The sequence below is a fragment of the Rattus rattus genome, chromosome 7 (genome assembly GCF_011064425.1).
Source record: "Rattus rattus isolate New Zealand chromosome 7, Rrattus_CSIRO_v1, whole genome shotgun sequence".
Taxonomy (NCBI): Eukaryota; Metazoa; Chordata; class Mammalia; order Rodentia; family Muridae; genus Rattus; species Rattus rattus.
The window spans coordinates 104,958,625-104,983,020 of record NC_046160.1 but is presented as its reverse complement, the minus strand read 5'-3'; the positions used below and the strand labels follow the sequence as shown (position 1 = coordinate 104,983,020).

General features: G+C 43.1%; 1 protein-coding gene across 1 annotated transcript in view; it reads left to right on the top strand.

Moving 5' to 3' along the window:
* Positions 1-2,780: 2,780 nt before the first annotated feature.
* Sel1l (SEL1L adaptor subunit of ERAD E3 ubiquitin ligase) overlaps positions 2,781-24,396 on the top strand; it is a 43,345-nt gene continuing 21,729 nt past the window's right edge. Inside the window, exons 1-6 of the mRNA XM_032908232.1 lie at positions 2,781-2,975; positions 8,781-8,818; positions 9,914-10,142; positions 18,960-19,127; positions 20,554-20,659; positions 21,404-21,566. Of these exons, the coding sequence (XP_032764123.1) occupies positions 2,906-2,975; positions 8,781-8,818; positions 9,914-10,142; positions 18,960-19,127; positions 20,554-20,659; positions 21,404-21,566 (774 nt within the window). The 5' untranslated portion in view covers positions 2,781-2,905. The remainder of the gene's footprint in view (positions 2,976-8,780; positions 8,819-9,913; positions 10,143-18,959; positions 19,128-20,553; positions 20,660-21,403; positions 21,567-24,396) is intronic.

The following is a 24,396-nucleotide window of genomic DNA, read 5'->3' as shown; positions in this document are numbered from 1 at the left end:
TAATGGCAGAAATGAAGGTAAGAGTCAAGGAGGCAATAAAAATGACAACTTTATAGGATGAAATTTTAAATTAGCAGCTTTTTTTTTCCTAACCGGGCTAGCTCCTAAATAATTGAGTCTGGGGCCTACTGATTTATTCAACAAGCTTTTAAGCCTAATAACTGAGCAGATATTCCTAACCCTCTAACCTATCAAGCTACTTCCCAGCCACATGCCCCAAGTTACTTGCATTCAGTCTCTCCTTGGCTCGCTCTGCTGTAGCTGTCCTCATGCCCAACCTCATGGTGAGCTTCTTCTCCCTCCAACAGGATCATGGTTCTTCTCCTTCCCCTAGCTCTTCTCCCTGGGACCCCTGGCTGGGATAGGAAGTCCGGCCTTTCTATCTCCTTTCTTCTGCTCAGTCATTGGCTGTTCAGCTTTTCATTAACCAGCCAGAGATAATTGAGAGCCATTCTTTACACCACATTGGCGCAGGAGAGTCTTCGGTATTCGTGACGGCGCCTGCATCCAGACTGTAACTAGGTCTCAGGATGCAGAAATCAGCATCTGAATTGCACAGTGCAAGAGACCCTACTCTAAGAGACCTTGGAGCTAAACACGACAGGCAAAGCCTATATCACATGATCACAGCTTGGGAAGAGGACTGATACAAGTTCAAGGCCAGCCTAGGCTACATAGTGAATTCCTGTTTCCAGGAGAGTACAATCTAACAAGATGACTCAGACTGTGTCATACTTTGCTTTCCTTTAACTGTGATAAAAATCCATACCCCAAAGCACCTTGGGGGTAAAGAGTTCATTGGCTTGCTGGTAACAGTCTATCATGAGATAGGCAGGAACCTGGAGGCAGGAGCTGAAGTAGAGGCCGTGGAGGGTGCTGCTTACTGGCTTGCTCTCCATGCCTTTTCTTATACAAAGTGCCCAGGAGTGGCACTGCTCCCCAGTGGCTGGGGCCCTCTCATATCAGTCCTTAATCAAGAAAATGCCCCCAGAGACCCCTATGGGCCAATCTGAGAGTCATTTTTTCAACTGAAGTTCTCTCTTCCCAGATTACCTTGCTTGTATCAAGTTGAATATATGTATATGTATATATCAGGAGATATATATATATATATATATATATATATATATAATCCCTCTTGGTGGATAGAAATCAATTTCACAAGTTTCTGAAGAATGCGGGCTTTTTGCCAACCACCAGAAGTCCTCCTGTAGTCCAGCTTGCTCATTTCTGAATATCCGGACACTCTGAGATCTAATATGGAGGACCTTAGCTCCCTCGTTCAGAACCCAGCAAAAAAAAAGTAATCAGGGTAGCATTAACCTGGAATTCCATTGCTGTCGAAGAGCAGACAGGAGAATCCTTGGGACATCCTAGACAAACCAAACCACTCTAGGTTTGGCTAGATGAATCAACAAGGTTCATACTGAGACCCTGTCTCAAAAAATAAGGTGGATATCAATTGTGAAAGAACTCTGACATCAACCTCCATTCTATATACCTTTATGCGCGAGCCCACACACACACACACACACACACACACACACACACACACACACACGGTGGGGGTGGGGACATCCCCTCTGATGCAAACGTACAGCAGCTAATTTTTAACATCTTCCTAAAAATAAAGACTGCCAAAACAAATAATAATAAAATAGAAAACAAGTGTTCAGAGAAGTCAAGACATTGAGACAGGGAGGACTTACCCCCAAACCCCTGCAGAGTTAGCTTAGAACCATCTGTATGGCAGTGCTGGGAAGTAAATCTTAGCAGAAGGACACAGTTTGATTAAGAAGATTGAAAAGCATCAAGACGCTGCGCTACTACGGAAAGGGATTGTGTCAGCATCGGTACTTACTACATAACTATCACGATCCCTGAAATGCCTTGGCTCTCACCTCTACGGCCACACAAATGTTCTAATTCTCTTTCTGGTCAAGGAAAAAGAGAACATTGCAATATTTCACTAGAGAAGAATGAGGAAAGGTGTTTGAAGGGTTTGGGAGAGCTGTTGAAACATTTACTGGGCGGATAGTAGATGTGGAAGCCTTAGTGAAAATGATCACAGGAACTGAACATTTTAATCTTCCCTGGGAGAAATTCCTTTCCTTTTGTTTTATTAAGGAAATGACAAGTGGGCATTTTCTTGTACTCCAAGCTCTGCAAACTTCAGGTCTTGCTTTCCCTAAGCTTTTTTTAAAGACTTAAGTGTTTTTAACTAAATCTTTAAACTATTTAAAATTTTAGATTCAGCTATTGCTTATTTCTCAGTGTTCATGTCCAATTCAAATTCCCAAAAATAATTACAAAGACATACTTAGCAACCTTACAAGTTCTTAACCGTTTGATATCTGTTCCTTGATATTTGTTCTGGTTCAAACGCAAGAGTTCCATGAATCCATTCCCTTGAATATCTAGCCCAACTCCTGAAGTCCTCAGCCACCTGCGGCTTCTACTCTTACTCTAGCTAAACTGCAACTCCCAAGAGCATCGGCCCAGAAAAATCTAGTGCGGTGCATTGTGGGCGTTGCAGTCCTGGATGAGGGTTCCCCGCCTTCCAGCCCTTGACTCACGCGCTGATTCAGGCGCTACCAATTAGCTGGGGCCATGTCGGTGAGGCCGTGGTCCAACCGGGAAAGCTGGTATGAGAACTGTACACAATGATTGGCTAAAAGATGACATAGGGGGCGTGGCTATTTGTGGGGTGGGGCTATCACGGCCATTGGCCAAGGAGGCCGGAGCGGCGGGCGCGGATTGGCTGCGCTCTGGGCCAGGGAGGCCTGGGAAGGGGCGAAGAAGGAACCTGAGCAGGAAGAGCGGCTGCGAGGCGGCGGCGCAGAGGCAGCGGCTGAGTTGGTCGCGGCGACGGCGACGGCGAGGGCTCTCGACCTTCGAGAGCAGGATGCAGGTCCGCGTCAGACTGTTGTTGCTGCTCTGCGCGGTGCTCCTGGGCTCGGCCGCCGCGTCCTCAGGTCAGTATCAAGCCTTGGGCAGCAGGCCCCGAGCCACCGCCCCCCGACCGCGGTGGAGACAGGGCCACGGAGCTCAGCGGTCTCGGGCACTCCTCGCCCTGACTGTCACTCACTCTTGCCATGGGCATCGGTTAGCCTGGGCCAAAGAGAGTGCTTAGGAAGCTGGACGTAAGGAAGGGCTAGTCACCCTGTTCACACCTCTCCCACGCAGCAAACTTTAGGTGACTTCTGGCAAATTAGGAATTAACTGGTGGGGAGGGATACCTGACGGCTGGCATAGACCCTCCGGGATTCCTCTGCCTTCACGTAGGTAATGTGTGCACAGGCTTTGGGACACACTGGGGTTTGCAGTTGACATACCTGGAGCTGTCACTTTTGTGCAGAGCAGGGTTCATCGGAACTAGGATGTTGACAGTGGAGGGATTGCTCAATACCTGATCTGTTAGTCTGGTTTTTTAAAAGAAAAACCTCTGATATAATTGTAGTCACTTGTCCCCCATCCTGGGAAAATGTGACCTCTGCCACTGTGTCCACAGTGTTTGAGTTCGTAGATAGTGATTTTATGAGTTTTGAAAAAAGTCTTGATTCTTTCAAAACTAATAGAAAATAATGTTGCCCTTTTCTGTAACTACACAAAGCTGCACGCCTTTAAATTGATTTTTCGACTAGCTGACTTACATTACCTCTTTGTCAAGGATTTTCTTTTTTAATGTTTTGATCAGCCTATATCAGAAAACTTACTGTCTTAGAGAAGTTTATTTCAAACGTACTTAGAATGTTTAAGCTGTAAGACTTTGAGATTTTAATCAGTTTCAGTTAACAAGACAGCTGTTGGGTGGCTTTGCACTTTTTTTTTTCTGGAACACTGCAAAATATAAATGTCAACTTTTTTTTCTTTAACAACAAATCTTCCCAGATGGTTATTTGAATTCCCAGATCCTCCGTTCTAGCTGTAAATGAAAGCCATAATGTCATTCTGCTTCTAAAATAAAGAGAGTTAGACCAAGATCCTGTCTCCGGTATGTTTGGAGACACCCTTTCAAAAGGGGCAAGCATATGGTAATCATTTTACTGCCAGCATTACGCTTGAGGTCCATTCTGCTTCATTTGAAATGACAGTTTGCGTTGAAGAGCAGTTCTTTAAAGACTGTACAATACTTGACTCTCACAGAAATTCTAGCAGGTATTGTTCAAATGAAGTGGAACTGCCCGTGCCTTGGTAAAGGACCCGATAGACTGAGTTCCTCTTGGGAGTCTGCTAAGAATACAGTTTTAGATCTAGAATATACCACATACCCATACATGAAGGAGCTCTGTGAGTCTTCACACTGAAGCTGGAAGACTCCAGTGATTGAATTAGCCTAACATACATCCCCGTGAAATGTCCATTCGCAGAGTTTAAAGACCATCCAAACATAACAGTTCTTCCTGTGTCTTCAGTTGACCCTGTTGCCTGTACTTTGAGCTCTGGACAGTAGAGACAATCACCAGTTGAGAGTTACTCTAAATTACTTAGCACTCAAATGTTAAGTCTTAGGGTTATATTGATGTAAGTGGAGTACGGAGTTTAAGAAATGACTGCCCAGATTTCCGTCACAGTGACAACCATGCCAAAGGATTTCTCTGGTAGAGGCATAAATGTAGCCCAAACTACAACTGTAAAATGTAAAAAATGCATGATGTGAGAGAGCCAGGGCCAGTGGACCCTGCTCATCCCCAAGTTCCACATTATCAGATTCAGCCGTCCTTTAAGGGTTAAAGTGTTCTAGACATTTGTGGACTTTTATTTCCATTCTTACTTTCTAAACAATATAATAGCTGATTATCATTTGCCTTCTAGAGGGGACAGACAGTATCTGCAAATTGTGTTCTATTCTATATGAGGGACTTAGTAGTCCTTGGGTTTGGGTGCCTTAGGGTTAGGACATCATGAGCTGTCCTGGAACCCGGCATTTCTATATATCAAATAGCTCTACTCTGTTTACATGAAGTTCAAATGTCATATTTGATATAGAGCTTTATAAATGAAAGGCTTGAATTTTTCAGCTGTCCATGTCATGTATTTAGTTGCTTATTTGCATATGATTTTTACCTCATTTTTGAAACTTAGATTTGTCTTAATAAAAATTTTATGTTTAATATTCATCTTATTCAAGGCAGGTTGAACTTACCACCACACCGCTGTTGGTAAATATCATTTAATATGTTGACTTAGCAAATGTAAAAGCATAACACCTTGTTAAATTGCTTTCTTTTTCTTGTAATTGAGTAAATTGAGAGGCAGGCACACCACACACACACACACACACACACACACACACCTCTGTAATTTTCTCAAGATAACAGTGAAAGGGTGTTCATTTTTCTCACTTAGAAACATATGTCTTGTTGGAGCTGGGAGTGCCTCACTGGGGCAGCCTGGGTTCAATCCAGAGACAGGTTGGAGAGAGACTTAGAGCGATGAAGAAAATGAGTGTCACGGTCTTTACATTAGCTACACTGCCAGGTAGTTGAGGCAAGTTCAGAGAGCAGCTTCTGGATTTGCAGGGATGTTTCATTTCCCTGTTTTCCTTGTTCCTTATAAATAACATCATTGTGAATCAGCAGACACATGTCCGTATTCCCTTTTGACAGACTAAGACAATAGAGGCCAAGCGAGCTTTCCATACTGAACCATGCATCTCCACATAAGTATGTGAGAAAGCCAGGTCTTAGCTTTCCAAACATCAGATTTGGGGTGATTTAGGACCAGGGGTTTCCTAGGACTGTCCATGTCAAGTTAAGCTGGAGACAGGATGGCCATTCTTTTCACAAACCTCCCTGCTCTTACGTTTGGAGCCAGACTAGCCTGTTTAATAGACATGACACATAGCAAATGAATCTGTAACAACCACCTTTCCTTGACAGAATATCCGTGTCGTGTGCAGTTCTCTAAGGTACTTTTCAAAATTAAAGGATTCTTTTTTTTCAGGGAAAGGGGTACAGTTAGTTAAAGTAGTTTGAAAAGTAGTTATATTTTAGATATTAATACTGATGAGTAAGGAATTTGGAGCTCTTTATAGAATCTTTTTGCATTTTTTCCTTCTTGCTTTGTATCTGTAGTTGATTAAAAAAAATAATAATAATGCCTTATTCAGACCTTATATTGTGCCTTCAATTTATGCACAATTACAGTGTCTTCTCTTTCACTTGAAAACGACATTCAGAAGTAGTCACCTACCAGCCTCTCTTTTTAAAGGCGATATCCGTAAATATGAGCTGGAAAGAACATAGCTTCTCCAGAAAGCTACTGCTTGGAGTAGGTTTTCCAGTTTAGTAACTGAGAAAGAATTCCTTTGTTGACCAAGTCATCTTAGTCTAATGTGTGAAAGAAAAGCATGATGCAATGCATATGAAACCACCCCGTTGTCACAGGTCCTTTCTCCCGGAGTGCAACAACACATTTGCTCCTCCAGAGCCTCACCACCTTCCGTGAGGTCTCACTGTGATGTGTATCACATGTTTACATAGAGGTATCAGGATATCGTTTACTTGCCTGCTGTCTGCAGGACTGACTTAATGGCTGCACGTGCTGCTAGTGGAGAAGCCCACTGTACAGGGACACGTCCCGTGTGAATTTTCACAGTTGATGCCCACTCTTCCTATGCTGACTGGTTGGCATATGTACTGAGCAGAGTACGTTTGTACAGACAGCATTGGTACAGAACAGGGATGGACTGCCGGCCTTAGCAGTGATTTGCTGAGGACAGAATTTTAACCATTGAGATCTTCAGAAGGTTAGGAGGTAGGAGGGTGGCTGACGCAGGGACCACTACCAAAATGTCATGGGCACTGTGGATGCCACCTTCATCCCCAACCTGCAAAAGTAAACCATTGTGAAGGCCCTCCTAAAGCAAAAGAATCTAAATAGTAGCTATATTCTACTTTAAACAAAAGAAGCTGGAAGCACACATGTGACAGAGCATCACTGTGAGACTTATTTCTCAGAAACATGCAAAACAAGAACTGCAGTTAATGTATAGAGCTTAGTCCCTTACGTTACACCATCTGAAACAAAAATAATACCACATCTTCTGGTAAAAAAGTAGTTTTATAGAATTTCCTGGTAAATGTCTCATAGTTTAAGGACCAGGGACTACTAATGCCCCATCCAGGATGAAATCGGAGCATTTTTTTAAGAAGGAGGAAGGACCGTGTGATTATTTGTTTCTTTACGTTGGCAATGACACAAAGGTCAAGTGCCCGCACCTGGCCTGGGTTGTTGCCTGTTTCTGTCAAGAACAGGAAGAAGGGCAAGAACAGCCACTAAGACTAGTGGGGACAACCAAGAGCATGGAAAGGGTAAGAGAAAACCGTTTCCTGAGAAAGCTAAGCTTCCTGTGTGCATTCAGAAGCAAGCTGTGAGGAGTGACAGGGACTTTTGTTTTGTTTTGAAACAGGGTTTCCCTGTGTCCCAGTCCTAAAATTGCCTCTGCCTCCCAAGTGCTGGGATTAAAGGTGTGCGTGCCACCACCACCACCACCACCTGTTTGATTTTTTATTTTTAATATAAGCTATTGCTTTCTCCTTTTTCTAAGGTTTATAATTATTTTCTGTGTATGGGTATTTTGTTTGCATGTATGTCTTTGCAGCATGTGCATTCCTGGTGTCCAGGGAGGCCGGAAAAGGGTGTCAGATTCCCATGAACCGAAGTCACAAACTGCTGCGAGCTACTATGTGGTACTGGGATCCAAATAAACCTGAGACCTCTGTGTGGACAGCCAGTCCTCTTAACCACTGAATCATCTACACACACACACACACACACACACACACACACACACACACACCCCTGAGACCTCTGTGTGGACAGCCAGTTCTCTTAACCACTGAATCATCTACACACACACACACACACACACACACACACACACACACACACACCCCCTGAGACCTCTGTGTGGACAGCCAGTCCTCTTAACCACTCAATCATCTACACACACACACACACACACACACACACACACACACACCTTTTAAGAAGCTGTTGATTTCTTGGGGCTGAAGAGATGGCACAGCAATTAACAGTGCATGCTGTTCTTCAGAGGACCTGCGCTCAGTACCAGGTACCCTTGTTAGACAGCCCGTAGCTCTCTAAGCCTCAGCCCTCTTCTGACCTCCACTGCCACCCACATGCACAAGGCATACACTTACACAGACACAAAGAAACTGGTGCTTTAATAAATAACTCTCAGACAAGTAACACATGACAGCCCAGTGCTACATATGGCCTATGTCTGGTTATCCCTTTAGCAAAGGAGGACACAAATTTAAATGTATTTGTCCAAATCTCTTTTTAAGCTAAACAGTAACAGTGGTTATTATTTGCTCTCATCCTACTGTATTAGTGAGATGACAAAATTCTCAAATAGCCTACGGTAATCCAAGAGCCTCAGCAGAGAAACAGAAGAGCTGAAAACCTGGACTGGTACAAGAAAGCTTCACTTTTGTAAACTGATCTGAAGACAAGGCTGGTTTAGGAGAGTGAGATGGTTTTCCCCCTGGTTTTCCTATGTAGAAAAAGAAGGGGGACATTTTCCCCTTAATGTTTATTAAATTATTGAATATAATCAATGTTTAAATAACTCTAGGTTCATTTATTATCCAGTGTTATCATCTAATGTGTATTTGTTCTTCAAGTTTTTCACTTATAACTCCTGAAATACCTGGACTCCTGAGTAGGGACACATGGTGTCTTTTGTGTACTTTCTTAACATTTATAGTTCCCCACAAAAAAAGATAATTTTTTTAAAAATTTCTTTGCAGATGAGGAAACTAACCAGGATGAATCCTTAGATTCCAAGGTAAGTACTAAGACTTGTACTGAGCAAGTTAAAGTCAGCGTTCTGTACCTTAGCAAGGACATACTAATGAGTCCTTGAATAATAGAATTCAATTAAAAAGATAAAATGATACCAGTAGTCTAACTCTCTTGCCTTAAAAAAAAAATCACTGACCTATATAAAAGCAAGTAAGCTTTTCCCTAAGGAGTGCTGGCTGTTAGGGTCAGTTTCAACTTAAATTTGAATGTGTTGTGTGGATGGTGGACATTCACACAAAAGAGCTTTAAGACAGCATGCATGCTTAGTGTCTAAAAGAAGATTGGATTTATTACCTTTCCCCCCCAAAGTCTTATGTAGCTCAGGCTGGCCTCAAACTCACTGTGTAGCTCAGAGTTGCCTACAAGTTCTCGTTCTCCTGTGTCCCCCTAACTACCGGCATTTTAGGTGTGTATCACCTTGCCCCCCCCCTTTTTTTTTTAATTTTTGAGACAGGGTCTCACTGTGTAGTCTTGGCTGGCCTAGAACTCACTTTGTAGACCAGGTTGGCCTTGAACTTAGAGAGACTCATGTCTCTGCCTCCCAAATACTAGGATTAAGAGTAAGCATCACCATGCCCAGTTTTAAAGTTTCTAGTCTCCTTTCATTGTGAAGGCCTAACCTGTGCCAACTTATTTCAGCTTATTTCAACCTGTTTCAACTTATGTGATGTTTTTAATGCAATAAGGAAATGTGCATCCTTACGGGTTGCATTAATGTAGGTGATTCTCATATCCAAGGAGACCTGCTGGTTCTGAATACTGATCTCTAGATTAGATGGAGCAGAGATAAGAACAGGAAGTCCTAATGCAGAATTACCAAGGGCAAGTGTAAGGTCGGAGGAGCGCGTGTGGAGGAGGACGTAATCCAGACTGAGGGTTAAAGACGGCTTATGGGAAGGTAACATCTGAGCAGAAATGCAGAGCTAGTCAGGTGGGGAAGGCCTGACTGATAAGTGCATCAGTCTGTAGTCAGGAGCTGAAGGAAACACCTGTAGACACTTGGCAAAGCAGTGGTCAGATTGGACGGGAGGGAGCCTTGCGACAGCCGATGAGTGACAAACGCTTTTTATCTTCTCAGAGGTCTTTGCCCACAGATGAGTCGGTGAAGGACCACACCACTGGCAAAGTAGTTGCTGGCCAGATATTTGTTGATTCTGAGGACTCAGAGGTGGAATCCCTTCTTCAGGACGAGGAAGAGAGCTCCAAGAGCCAGGAGGAAGTCAGTGTCACGGAAGAGATCAGCTTTTTAGACTCTCCAAATCCAAGCAGCAAGACCTACGAAGAACTAAAGAGAGTGCGGAAGCCAGGTAGCCTGATGCATTGCTTGGTTTCTTCTCATGTAGCAGAGATAAGTGAGACTTTAAAACTCGGGAGCATAGGCGGATGGTAGCAAAAGCTGGTCTTGCTGATTACTAACCGCATAGAAAGAGCGGAGTGTAGTCTTACAGGATTTTCAAGGTTTTAGGAAATCAGATATTTGCTGTACAGATTTGGTGTTATGTGACCTGAATGCATAGATAAAATTGCATTTATTTTTATTAATATCGTAGCTTTTCTGCATACTAGCATATAAATTCCTTTAAGAAAAATTAAAATAATGTGTCAAGGTGAGACAAAAAGAAACACAGATGTCTCAGTGTGGTTGCAGAAGTGTTTTAGGAGTTGTATTATCCTTTCCATCACGCTGTAATTTTTCAGTCTTCCTAGATTTAGGTCTTACCCTTCTCCCGTTGAAACATTCCTGAACACCGTCTTCTAACCTGCGCCTGCTTCACAGCCTCACGCTGAAAGCTGCTCTTTCTTAATACGCAATGTGTTAAAGGTCCTTTCAGATTTGGTGACATATGCACTCTGCCTTCGCCTAGCATTTTACCATTTAATTTATAACTTCCTGGATGGGCACAGCAGCACTTACTGTATCACCAGCCACTGTCAGGAATCGGGCCCAGTTAAAATGATGCCATCCTTATCAATAGAATGATCGTTTCTTAAATAGTAAAAATTCTTTATTCCGTCAACTAAAAAGAATGCTTGACAGCATCCTGGAGAATATTCTGTCAGGCTTCTCACCAGGTGTGTGTACATGGGAAGTTCTTTGCTTTATTTTTTGAGAATTAATAAGAATATAGAGAAAAGAAACAAATACAGGTAATTGTCTTACACTCACCAGTTGGTGAGTATTTTCCCACATAGCAAGCAAGCAGTTCTGCAGTGGATTGTACACTTGATGCTGCCTGGTGTCCTCTTATTTACCTTGGTTCCCTCACACTACCTGGAGATAGCATCAGATTCCCCCAGGTCAAATGCTCAGTCCCACAGGACTGCCACCTGCCCCATTCACATGCCAGTTACAAGTCTCAATTCCCTGTGCTTCTGACAGTCTGTGTAAGCCAGGGTTCCCATAGCATCATCCCTGGGTTCAGTTAATTTGTTAGAGCAGCTCACAAAGTCAGGAATAAGCTCGTGTTTACCCATCTGTTATAGAGTGTGATACGGAAGGCAGGTGAACAATGAGATAGTAAATATGTGGAGAGGAAGCAGAGCCTCCACGCCTCTGGGTCCACCACCCTCTGGTGCCGTGGAGGGTCACTTCCATAGCTTCGACCCTTTAACCTGTAACATGTTTGATGCGGGTCTGTCACAAGCATTTTTTATAAGGGATATTTATCAAGTCATCTCTCTTTTTCTTAGACCAGCGAAAGGACACAACAAATTGGGATTTCTGATTTTTTGTTTCTGAGATGTATTTACTAGGGATTTGAAATAGTGTTTTAACTGTCTCTTACATAACTTTCTGTGGATAGTTATACCAACAACTTTATAAATATTTACATTTGTCTGTTCTACTTGTTTTAGTTTTCAGTAATGATTTGGATTGATTTTTCAATCATTCATAACACATGAAATATTATACACTTATGCATATGTAACATGTAATGTATATTGCATGGGATTGCATGGCTTTGTGTGTTCCATTCAGCTACATTAGAATGAGATTCTATGACAGTCCCTGCTAAATTACTCCGGTCAGCTTGGCTCCTGTTGCTGTTGTGTTAATCCTCCTAGAATTCACGTGTGACCCTGCTGCTTCCTTATTTATAGTTGCTGGCTTCCTTCTGCCTTCTGAAGCACACACTCTGCACATCTTAGCCTGATTCGGAGACTCTGGCGTCTCACTTCCTGCAGCCCTCCCTGGAACAGCCTTTCTCAGAAAGTCCCCCAAGTGTGCTGTTCAGTTTGTGTCAGGGCCTTCCACAGGTTATCCTCATGACTTAGTGCCCCGCCCACCAGCCCCTCAAACAAACCTGACTACCAGGGGTCTGCTCTTCTTTCTGCTACTCACGCACCATGCAGGGTAAGAGCCTCCTTCTAGCTCAGACTTCCACTCTTTCCTCTAAAGTCAGTCCCTGGTGGCAGGCGGGCAGGCAGGCAGAGCCAACCTTCCGCTCAGTCTTGCAGGTGCCTGTCATCTTCAGAACCCAAACGTGTCGCCTTTATTGCTAAGACCTCCCTCCTTCCAGCTTCCTCTTCTGCTGCTCCCCATTCCCACATGACCCCAGCCACACTTGCCTTCTCACTAGTCCTGTTTCATACCGTGTTAGGAAAACCACAGCCCAGGGTTAGCAATTCACCAGACAGAATCTAAAGACTTAGCACATAGTTGTATTCATAGCTGTTCTGCAATAGACTGACGTTTTAGGTACACATGCATGCACACATACACACAACACTCATAAACACTGTGGCATGCCCTTGCCTCTCCCCCAGTTAATTAATTTTACTCTTAAAATGCAAAGGAAGAAGTGCATAAAGTCAAGTCTAGGGGTCCTGTCCCAGGGATATCCCACCAGATGCACTTAACCAGATGCACAGCAGTAGGTAATAGTAACACATACCAAACATCAGAGTCCCAGTGCCTTAGGATGGAGCTGACAAAGTACCTGAAGTTGTATTGGGAGCTGGGCAAGGTGGCAGCCGTGTACCTAGCACATGCCAATGCACAGAGGGAATGCAAGTGTTCAGCATGAACTGTAGTATTTGTAAAACTTGAGGGAGCCACTCTGAAGAGGCAAGCTGGTGGGAGCTCATCAGAAGTCACATGCCAGCTAAGGGCATGTCAGCAGGATAACCCTTTTCAAGGTTAGAACTTAGGCCTGCTATGTTGGTTCCGCACAGCACCGTCTCTACCTCTGTGGCCATTGGCCCAAGGCATCTGTAGAGCCAAGATGTATCAGTAAGACCTGGGAATAGGAGGCCAGTCTGCTGCTTTGTCCTCCAGGAGGTCTGTTCTTAGTGAATTACATCAAATCCTATTAATTGTAATAGATCTATTAGAAGACCAGGTGGTTTCCTCCTTACGTTTCGATTTTAACATTTCTTTCTTATTTACCTGGCTCAAAGCATAAATTGACATGTAGCATTACTGGGTCTAGTAGGTTGAAGTAGACCTAACGGCCTTCCAGAGCTGAAGTAGGGTTATGAGAAGTTCCATCCCCCACGGCATACACGACAACCCTGGAAACCACGAGCTGACAGTTGTTGGTTAAGTGGTATATGTGCCCTTCCACCATGGTTTGTCTAAGCCTTCCTAGTCGGGTCCTTGGTTTCAGAGGACTTGCTAGTAGGTTTCATGTCCTTGTGCTGTCCATAACGTGGTCCATCCCCCCATGAGTCTGAAGCATCGGCAGGATTTCAGTGTAGAAACTGAAAGCTTGGGTCCTCTGCTGTCTTCCCTGGCTAGCCTGTCTTTAGGACACAGGAAGGTTCTAGAACCAGTTTCCAAATGTCAGGAATGCCCTGTGCTCTCTCCTGCCTCCTCCATGCATGAGTTTCAGCTTGTTATACTCAGTTGTTAGAAAATCAATAATTCTATCCAGAAATCATAAGTATACATTTTCAGCCATTCCCTAGTTTGATCTCTATCATTTGTCTAGAGGGGTTATATGGAAGAGGTGCAGCACAGTGTCACAGAAAAACACTTTTGTGTAACTTTATTTGTACACAGAAACTGGACACAACAAAATCCTGACTTTTCAAGTGGTTTGAAGATGAATTCATGTGCTCTCTTACACTTTCACTCTGCTCATTCCTCACGTACCCGTCAGTCCGAGGGGAGGTTGTGATGGCTCCGACTTCCCTGAGCCGTGCAGAACCGGAAGTGGGGGAAGGAAACCAGGCAGGTCATCAGTCCGTTGCTGTGCACTGCAGCTGATGGGGAAAGAAGCATAAGGCCAGCAGCAGTAAGTGAGCACCGCCCAGCGGGAATCAGGTTGCCTGCCCAGAGTGAGCAGAGGATCATGGTCTCTCACTGTGTCGTCACCAGACTTGCCAGTGTCACCGTGCTGGCTGTGTGAGACGTGGACAGCCAGTCAGCAGCCTGATCTCAGGGGGTCCCCACACAGAATGAGCCCATCTGCGGGCATGTGGATGTGGCTATCTAGGCCAGCTAACATCCAAAATTAGGGCCTTTCACCGCCGCAGGGGCCCTAAACAGTGTCCTACGTGTGTGAGGCTCTGGGAGCCTCGAGCTGTGCATGGAGCTCATTCCTGCCTCAGGAGGGGCACAGTTCCCACTGGACTGCAAGCCTGTCCTAGCAGTGTTGGCTCTTGGCTCAGAATCAAGTCCAGGCAATGAAGGTCTGTAAACTCGGGGCTGTAAGAAGGCCAGATATGAGCAATAAGAGAAGCAAGGTTGCTTCAGTGCCAGGGAGTTGGATAAGCCAGGCTTTCCTAAGTCCTTTTCGTCTATTCAGTCTTTAGTCTTAACTGACCTACTCAAAATACGTTCTAGTTGGAAGATCATCTGCCTTTAAGAAACCAGACTTTGGCTGGCTCTGGTGACACGCTTTTAATCCCAGCACTCTGGAGGCAGAGGCAGGACTGCTCTACATAGTGAGTTCCAGGCCAGCCAAGGTGATGTAGTGAGATCCTATCACCAAACAAGGGAGGGAGGGAGGGAGGGAGGGAGGGAGGAGGGGAGGAGGGAGGAGGGAGGGAGGGGAGGAAGGAAGGGAAGGAAGGGAAAGGAAAAGAGAAGAGAAGGAAGGAAGGAAGGAGTGAGTCGGACTTCAGCTTTCACAAGAGTAAATTAGCAACTAAAACCTGTTTTTAAACTCTAAAAAGAATACCTCTGTCTATAGACCACCTCCTTTTCTTCTTGATTCCTCTTAAGCAGACCAGTCCACATCTTCCGAAATAGAAAAGATCAGCTACTGAGATTATTGTGTTTCCAGTGCCTATGCTTAGAGAAGCCAAGGGAGCCATGTCTCAGTAACACAGTCTTCCTTTGGGTTCCCTTGACCCGGGTGCTACCGCTCACAAAATCATGTGTACTTAGTATTCTGTGTGCATTTTTACCACATAGCCAAGATGAACTAAGCACACAGTACAGATCACTTAAAACCCCCTTTCCACTTTTACCCCTCACTGCTGTTTGTTCAAATCCCAAGTCCTAAATTCAGCGTTTGCTGTGTTGCCTCAGAGCAGCCAGAGATGACCCAGCTGCATGAGTAGAGCAGGGAAGGCCGCTGCAGCCATGATGGCAGCCAGGCTGAAGACTGCCTGTACCCCTTTTGTCCTCTGCTTTATTGGCCATTTTTCTTCAGCTCTGGAACCTGATTTAATCATTAATCATACCCCCCATACATACACACACACACACACACACACACACACACACACACACACACACACACACACTTTTAGAGGAAAGAGTAATGAAAGGTTAACATCTTTGGTCTCATCTGGAGAGTGTTAAGGCTTCATGAGAGGACATGTAGATAAAAGCCAAAACTATCTGTATCAACTGAACTACTATCACTTCCCATTCCACAGACAGTAAGACCAAGAGCAGCCAGGGATCCAAGCCCATCTCCTAGAGTTAAACCCCTTAATTTTCAGTCCCCCCGGCAGTAACTTTCTCATGAACACAGATCCTCTTGTGGCTCTGTAACCACCTGTGCACCAAGCTTATCATGCCTTGCCCCTGTCTCTCCTCTTCCTTAGCAGTGGGAACAGTGAGTCCTGGTCATTCGAGGAAATCCCACTTGCAAGGCATCAGGGTACCCAAGGCCATCCCAGGCTTGGTGATTTGCTAGAAGGAATCACAGAGCTTGGCCATGACTATACAACGGAAGGATCCAGAGCCAAATCAGTGAAGGGAAAGATACCTATGGTAAATAGGGGAAGCAGGACTCAAGCTCCTAAGGTCCTCCCTCTCCTAGGAGTCGCATCGCTTACAGGCAACCCCAGCACCTTTGTCAGGCAGCTTATAACTGCCTGTAACTCCAGCTTTCTTCTAGCCTCAGTAGGCACTGCACTGGTGCACGTCACACACATGCACACACACATGTGCACACATACACCTAAAAATGAACTAGAAACACACAGGCAGACATCATGTATAAGCAAAGTTTTTAATTTATTTATTGTTTAGGCCAAAACTGAGAGGAAATTCTCACTCTCAACATCTAAACAATGTTACAAGTTATAGAAAAGGCAGGAAAAAATGCAGCCAGTGTACATATGTAGATTTAGTCAATGTGTCTCAGTTATTTGAACTGGAAGATAAGGCTTAGCTCCTGGGGCTGGGTGGGGGTTTGAGGGAACTAGTCATCTGTACTGCATACAGGGTCTGAGGGAACTAGTCATCTGTACTGCATACAGGGTCTGAGGGAACTAGTCATCTGTACTGCATACAGGGTCTGAGGGAACTAGTCATCCACACTGCATATAGGGTCTGAGGGAACTAGTCATCTATACTGCATACAGTACTTGCTGTGGGGAGTTGGAGCTGAAAAACACTTTTTGGCTAAATTTTCAAAGCCTCATTTCCGTACAGGATTCACTTGACACTTTATAGCTTCCATAACAGAGCACTTTGGGATGACATGTGAGATGCTGTCCACAGGGTAGCTCACGAGAGACCTAGTACCTGATGTTTTGACTGGGAACTAGCCTAGCATGTACCAAAACTATAGACTGCCCAGAGGAAAGTAGGTGTTGAGCATAAACCACATTAAACAAACAAATGAGTCACATGTATTAGGGTGTGGGCACCTTTTTTTCCTGTTTGCAAATGAAAAGGAAAAGCTCAAAATTTCTATAAAGCCTCCTTAGCTCTGGAGAAAAGGAGTTTGAAGCAATAGGCAAAGATGATTATTTTCTTCACATTTGCATACTGTCCAGTTGTTTTTATTGTGTCATATGTTCCTAACAGTAAAGTAAAAAATACAAAGAATACTAACTCAGTAGACTAACCAACACCTGATCTTTCACTGGCACAAACAGGTTCAGAGAAAGCAAGTTGCTGGGTGATACCAGCTGTTTGTGCTTCTTTGTTGCTCTGGGTGTGCAAGGGAAGAACCCTTCATCTAGTGGAGGATTGTGAAGTCATAGGCAATAGCTTCCAGTGGGCCCCAACTTTGGTGGAAAGGTCTTCATTGCTGTTGACTCAAAATATTGCTCTCCCTCCAAGAGAGTAAGAAGGTTGATTCTGAGCCAGGTCTGAGGGACCAGGACCTGGAAGCATTGCTTGTCCCAGTGTGTAAGCAGTTACATGAAGTTTTACAGTTACAGAAAAAAAGACAACTGCAAGTCTATGGGTTGTTTTTAACCAAATGCAATGATGGGGATGTCAAGTTAGAAGAGTTAAAATGAGGAAATATGTTATAGGTTCAGATGCTATCTGATGACATTTGTAGCCTTTGAGTTGGTAGAGGCTAATGGTCTGCTAAGTTTATGCATGCCAAAGGTTTTATCTAACAGTTGCAAGGATGTTATGTCACACACGAGTGAGTGATAAAGGACTATGTAGGGGAGGAACTAAGATTAACCCAGGACAACCTGACATTGGATCTGGAGTATCCAGGTCTCCTCAATCATAGAATTCCTTTATTCTAGAATCAAGGTATTGACTTTTATTATTCATTATTCATAGAAAAGAGAATTTGGTAAATAGGTTAGAGCAGTGGTTCCTAACCTTCCTAATGCTGTGACCCTTTAATACAGCTCCTCATGTTGTGGTGACCCCCAACCATAACATTATTTTTGTTGCTACTTCCTAACTAATTTTGCTACCATTATGAATCATAATATAAATATCTGATATGCTACCTCTGTGAAAGAATCATTTGATCCCCAAAGGGGTCACAACCACAAGTTGAGAACCACTTGGTTAGAACCATAGGAAAGAAAAAAATCTGGTTAAGTACATGCAGATCAAACATGGCGGCTGTACTTGTGTGACTCCCCTTTCCTCACACAGCCCCGGGCACACTTGGAGCCATTGTCTGTGCAGCAAGAGCAGCAGCTCCTACAGGAGGTGCACTTAGATGCCTTTCAGCTATGGGATAAGGGCATCTACCTGATGCAACCTTTGAAACATTTTGTCTCTCTGCGTAGTGAAAGTAATTTTACAATTAGTGTCTTAGGATGTAGCCTTTTTAAACTGGAAAGAAAGGAGGGAAAGGGTTTTAGCAATAATAGCAGCTGTCAGATCTTGAACTTATTATCTGACATGACAGGGGCTGTATTACATAGTCTAGCCAGAGCTATCTGTTGGGGGGGGGTAATAAAACCCTAAGTACATATGATAAGTACCCTAGTAAAATGTGCTTCACAGAGGAATCTGTAAATGATTAATTTTGCCTGGGGAAGCATTATCCCAGTAGATAATTGAAATTGATGTGCTTAATTCAGAAGAAAAGAACAGAGATGGTTGCCTTATATCTGCCTTAGTGTTTGTTCACCCCTTAGACAAGATTTGGGGAACCCTTCGTGTGCACTTGTTTTGCTTCACTTTGCTTTGCTTCCTGAGACTGTAGCCCAGTCTAGTCTCCAACTCATGACAGCCTTTACACTGTTCCACAGCAGACTTTGAACACCAGTGCTGCTTTATCTGAAGAACTCAAAGTCTAAGCTGGATGCTCGTGAGTAGTTAGCCAGGCTCATTGAGTGGACTTGACCTCAAGTCGTCTCCAGTCAATTACAGCTCTGTCCTCCAGTTCCCATTACAAATGATGCAGTGCGGTCTTTGCTTTCAGAATTTGATAGCTGAAGCTCAACACTGTTGAGTCTGTAAATTGCAGAGGTGTTCATATTTAGACTTTTGTGCTTTTTTCCAGTTTTGACTGCCATTGAAGGTACGGCGCACGGGGAGCCCTGCCACTTCCCTTTCCTTTTCCTGGATAAGGAATATGATGAGTGCACCTCAGACGGGAGGGAAGATGGCAGACTGTGGTGTGCCACAACCTATGACTACAAGACAGATGAGAAGTGGGGCTTCTGCGAAAGTGCGTATTGTTCAAGTGGGGACACGCCCTGGTGCTGTAGTCTAGGGCAGCATTTGGAAGGCATTTTCTAGCTGTCCTCTTCCGTATAAACCAGTGTTATTGACAGGCCTTAAAGAAGGGCTTGAGGACTGTGAGCGTGTGATGCATTTACTTCAGGCTGTCACTCAGCCTTCTCACTCATGTCTCATTGATTCCCAGGTAGTTCTATAAACCCTTGAGGCAAGCTGTTGAACTAAGTAATACAAAGACATTTCGTCAATAATGGAAGCTGACTATGATGGTGAAGGTTAATAGTAATTAAAAGAAAACCAAAAGCTACCCTAATTTAAACACTTAGAGTGAAATAAGCTATGCGTGTGTAACGTTTGACATATGTAGTATACTTAACCACCTGTGTATAAATGCTGCCCTCTGCTGGAAAGCCGTGGTTAGGGGCCATAGCAGTGTAATTAATACCAGATACCATTTCTAACATCACAGCCTCTCTAGAAGGCTGCATCAAATGTAGGCCATCTCCAGATAGGCCAGCATGACAGTTTAATGTGTCAGGTTTTTCTTTATTACATAAAGAAGTATCACTTCTATACGTAAATAAATACTGATTCTACTGTCTTATGATGAGTTCTGTATTGTTTAAAATCTTGCATTAAAGTAACAAAATAGCTCTTTAAAACTTCACAGCAGTTGTACAGGTTTTCAGTGTTACATTAATGAGTATGAAAAAGGAATGAGCTGGACCTGAACTACAGCTTGATTGCTAAAATGCTTGTCTATCATGCACAAAACCCTGGGACTGGTCCCCAGAACGGCATACACTGGGTGTGGTGGCACACGCCTTAATCATATACTCTGAACACAGGCGCAAAAGTTCAGTGGCATCCTTGGTTACATAGGGAATTTGAAGCCAGGCTGGGCTACATGAAACCCTATTTCAAAAAAAAAAAAAAAGAGAGAGAGAGAAAATTAATATACTTGAACATTGCACACTGAACTAGATCTGTGTTTAATAAAAGTCAGGTTTTAAGGTTTTAATTATATAATTAAATACTTTTCTAAATGTACAACATGTGACCTTTGAATATGGTAGTTTTATGTTTATTCTTCTCTAATTGTTTTTTGTTACTATTTTAGCTGAATTTAGCATTTAATTTGAAATCTTAGTTGAACTGTATTTTGAAAAGTCACCATTACTAACACAAAAATATCCTCAAAAGCAGCCTGATCTTGCTTTCTCTAAAAGGAAGTGACTTTGGTGGACTTTGTGCTTTTTAGAAGTCTTTTGTCAGTACAGGACACAGGTCAGCTGTTTTAGAGCCGTTTGGAAGTGTGACCGAGCCTTCTCTGTGTGTATTCCTGGGGCACACAGTGGGTGAGCTTGGTACAGAAAACTGAGGTTCATTCAGTGCATGTGTCATTTCATTGTCAGCCGAAGAAGATGCTGCCAGAAGGCGACAGATGCAGGAAGCAGAAGCCATCTATCAGAGCGGGATGAAGATCCTGAACGGCAGCACCAGGAAGAACCAAAAGAGAGAGTAGGTTCAGCCCCCGGCACACGCCCCTCTGACACAGCCTGTGTGAGGCAGCCGCTGAGCTTCCTCCTGAGACTGTGCTGCCGGACACACAGATGTCCTAGTGCTGGTGTAAGACACCGTCAAGTGTGTCTGGCACACTTAACTCAGTAGGATGAGAAGATTATACTTACTGACCATAAGGCTTATCAATGAGAAAAACGACAATAGTATATTGAACTTGCAGTCAGCTCTAAGACCTGAGAGTAAATACACTATTCAGATTCAAAAATAGCATAAAATACAAAAACAATTGTCACCAAGTATGTTGATTTGGGGTTTTGCTTTGAAACTTTTACCTAGAATGTAACACTCCAAAAGAGTTCTAATATTTTATGTCTCTCTGATTTCTGCTGGTTTTGTTAGTCTGTGTGTAGAATTAGAAAATTTTGAGTTATTGGAATACTTACCTTACATGATTATAATTTTCTACTGTAAATCTTGTTAACTTGCTCACTAGATTTCTTATTCATTGTTAGTGTAATTAGTTCATTTTAAAATATTAGACATAAGAGAAACTGGCCCCTTAGCTAAATCAAACTATCCAGCATGTTTCTACATACATAAATAACATGAGAGAATGGGAATAATAAATGGACATTTATTATTATACGATAAGAAAATTATGCTTCATTTAGTAATGAAAAATATTTTAATGGCTGTTCTAAAAGCACTACTGACTCTCTGTTTGATTGCTTCTGTTTAAAGAGCATATCGGTACCTTCAGAAGGCAGCAGGCATGAATCACACCAAAGCCCTGGAGAGAGTGTCCTATGCTCTCTTGTTTGGTGATTACCTCACACAGAATATCCAGGCAGCTAAAGAGATGTTTGAGAAACTGACTGAGGAAGGGTCTCCCAAAGGACAAACTGTAAGTGTGGCTTCGGTGGACAACCTCTGTACATGGCACTTTGTTGTTGTTGAGTTTTGGTTTGGGGTTGGTTGGGGTTGGGGCATTGTTTATGTGCATGACTGTTTTGCCTGCATGTGTGTCTGCACCACTTGTGTGCCTGGTACTCAAGGAGATCAGAAGGGGGTGTCCTGTCCCCTGGAACTAGAGTTATAGATGGTCGTGAGCCACCATGTGGGTGTGGGAATCACACAGTGTCTTAACTATAGAGCCATCTCTATAGAGCCAGCCCCTGCCCCTTTGTAATTTTTTTAATAAAGTGTGAACATCTATGTGTCTGTGTGCATGTGAGTGCAGGAGGCAAGTAGCATGAGTGCTGAGAACTGAACTGGGTCCTCTGGAAGAGCAGCACATCCCTTAACTGCGGAGCTCTCTCTCCAGGCTCTCTGCAGTACTCAGCGCTCATTGATTCTAAGAGCAGTTTGTTCTCTGAGCCCCGACTTCTTTCAATAACTAGAGGGGACTGAGTGACGACAGACTGTTTTACTTAATTTCTTGGATACTTGTTTCCCTTCATCTAAGAAGGTTTATGATCATGGAGATAGCTTTATAGCTACATTGTACCACAATTTCTTTTGTAGTTTTTTAGTATTAAATCTATAGAGAGTGAAATATGAAGAACAATTCTAAAGCAGCAATTTATCTGAAATCATTCAGCATAGTATTTCCGCTAAGCTTAACCTTAATATTTTAATGTGTATTTGTGTCTGTTAGTATATGAGTGTGTGTGTGTGTGTGTGTGTGTGTGTGTGTGTGTGTGTTATGGGTGTGCTGAGAGGCCAGGAAACAGTATCAGATCCCTGGGATCTGGGGTTACAGGTGTTGGTGAGCATCCTGACATGGGTACTGGGATCTGAACTCTGATCCCTGTGATAGAGCAACAAGCACACTTAACAGCTAAGCCATCCATCTCTCCAGCCAATATTGACATCTTTAAGAAATAAATAAATTAATAAAATGTTTTGGGACTGGGGATATAGTCAAGAAAAAGAACTTTTGCCTAGCATATGCAAGGCCCTGGTCCAATCTCTTAGTAGTGCCCACACACACACACACACACACACACACACACACACACACACCATCTCTCCAGTCTATATATCCATAATATATTCTTACAGCATTGAGCTTATCCCAATCTTTGTCCAGCCAAGTGCCCATCACAGCATTACAATGCTGTTATTTCTAACCCAGCCTTTGTCTGATTGGTTGGTTAGGTGCTTGATTTGTTTCTATGTTAGAAGTAGATGCGGTTTTTTTCTACAGAATGTCCTGCCTTCAATTGTCCTCATCACAGTATCCATTAGTTAGTTTTTCTATTACCTGTATTTCCTGTAAGCCAAATACCACAGCTAAATGCTGGCAAACCTAAGTAACTATTTTTAGCTATTCATTATAAGTGAATTGCAATACCACATTGCACAACATCCAGTTAGTAATACAGAGAATACAGAGGTTGATGCCTAGGTTTAAGAGGCCATCTTATTGGAGAAGGAAGAAATGGCACAGCTGTTAAGAGCACTGGCTGCTCGTCCAGAAATCCATGGTTCAATTCCCAGCACACACTGGGTGGCTCACAGCCGTAATTCCTCTTCCACTGGATCCAGCATCCTCTCCTGGCCTGCAAGAGTATTTTACTCACAGATTCAGGCAAAGCACCCATATACATAACATACATCTGTACATATGTCCATACATACACTTTTAGGTTGTGTTTATTATACTTTGTGTTTATTTAAACTGCCTCTGATAATTCAGGCTTAATCAAAATATGAGTTATACTTAAGAATAAATTGTTGGAATACATGCATATTTATGAAATTTTTTTATAAGATACATTTTCCTCTAAAGTTTTTCTGCCACCTAGAAAAATGCCTGTTTCCCCCTAACCATAATGGAATGAATTTGTGAGAAAGTCCTCTCGAGGTGTTATACTAGCAGGATCATACCCATTATTTTCTGGGAATACTTAATAAATCCACTGTTCTTTCTTCTCATTTTCAGTCTCATTTTTAATCGTTTTAACAGATGCTATCTTAACTGTTTTTCTTGTTTCTGAAATATTTTCCCTTCTTAATTAAACCAACTTAAGTAAACCTATGTACACATATATTATCCTCAGGGGCATTGATGTCTTTAAGGCAGTGTTGTTCCATTCAGAGCCCACCAAGCACTCTCTCTGTGGTAATTAGGTATAGCTGATGCAGCAGTCAGATCCCCAAGTCAGATACTTCTTGCTCTGCCAATGAGGTTGAGCCTTGTGTTGCTTCCTTGTAAATGGTGACTCCTGGGCAACAGCTGGCCTTCTTTGCAACCATATCTAGGATCATAGTCTTACCTAACTGCAAGGAAGGCTGAAATAGACTAATGACACTCCTCTTCTCTGTCACTCTGCCCTTATCACTTGGGTAATATGACTGACTGACTAGCAACCAGTTATACATGTTTCAAGAACAAAGGCAAACTAATGATAATCCAAGGAATACAGATTGTGTGTTCAATTTTTCATTACATGTCCCACATTACAAGTCTACTCACAATTAGAAGATACAGGCAGAACAGGTTTTATTACCAACCCTGTAACTCCAGTTTAGACAACCTAAAAAATGTCTCCTCCAAAGGAAACTCATTCATTATATGACAGCCTGCTTTTAGGTTGGCAGTGTGGGCAGTTTGAAAGCACCCCAGACAAACAGAAAAATATGAACAGGTCTTTTTACGACTAGCAAATACTAATACCTCACTTCTTTTACTGTACATTTCATCTTCTACACTATAAAGTAGGAAGAGC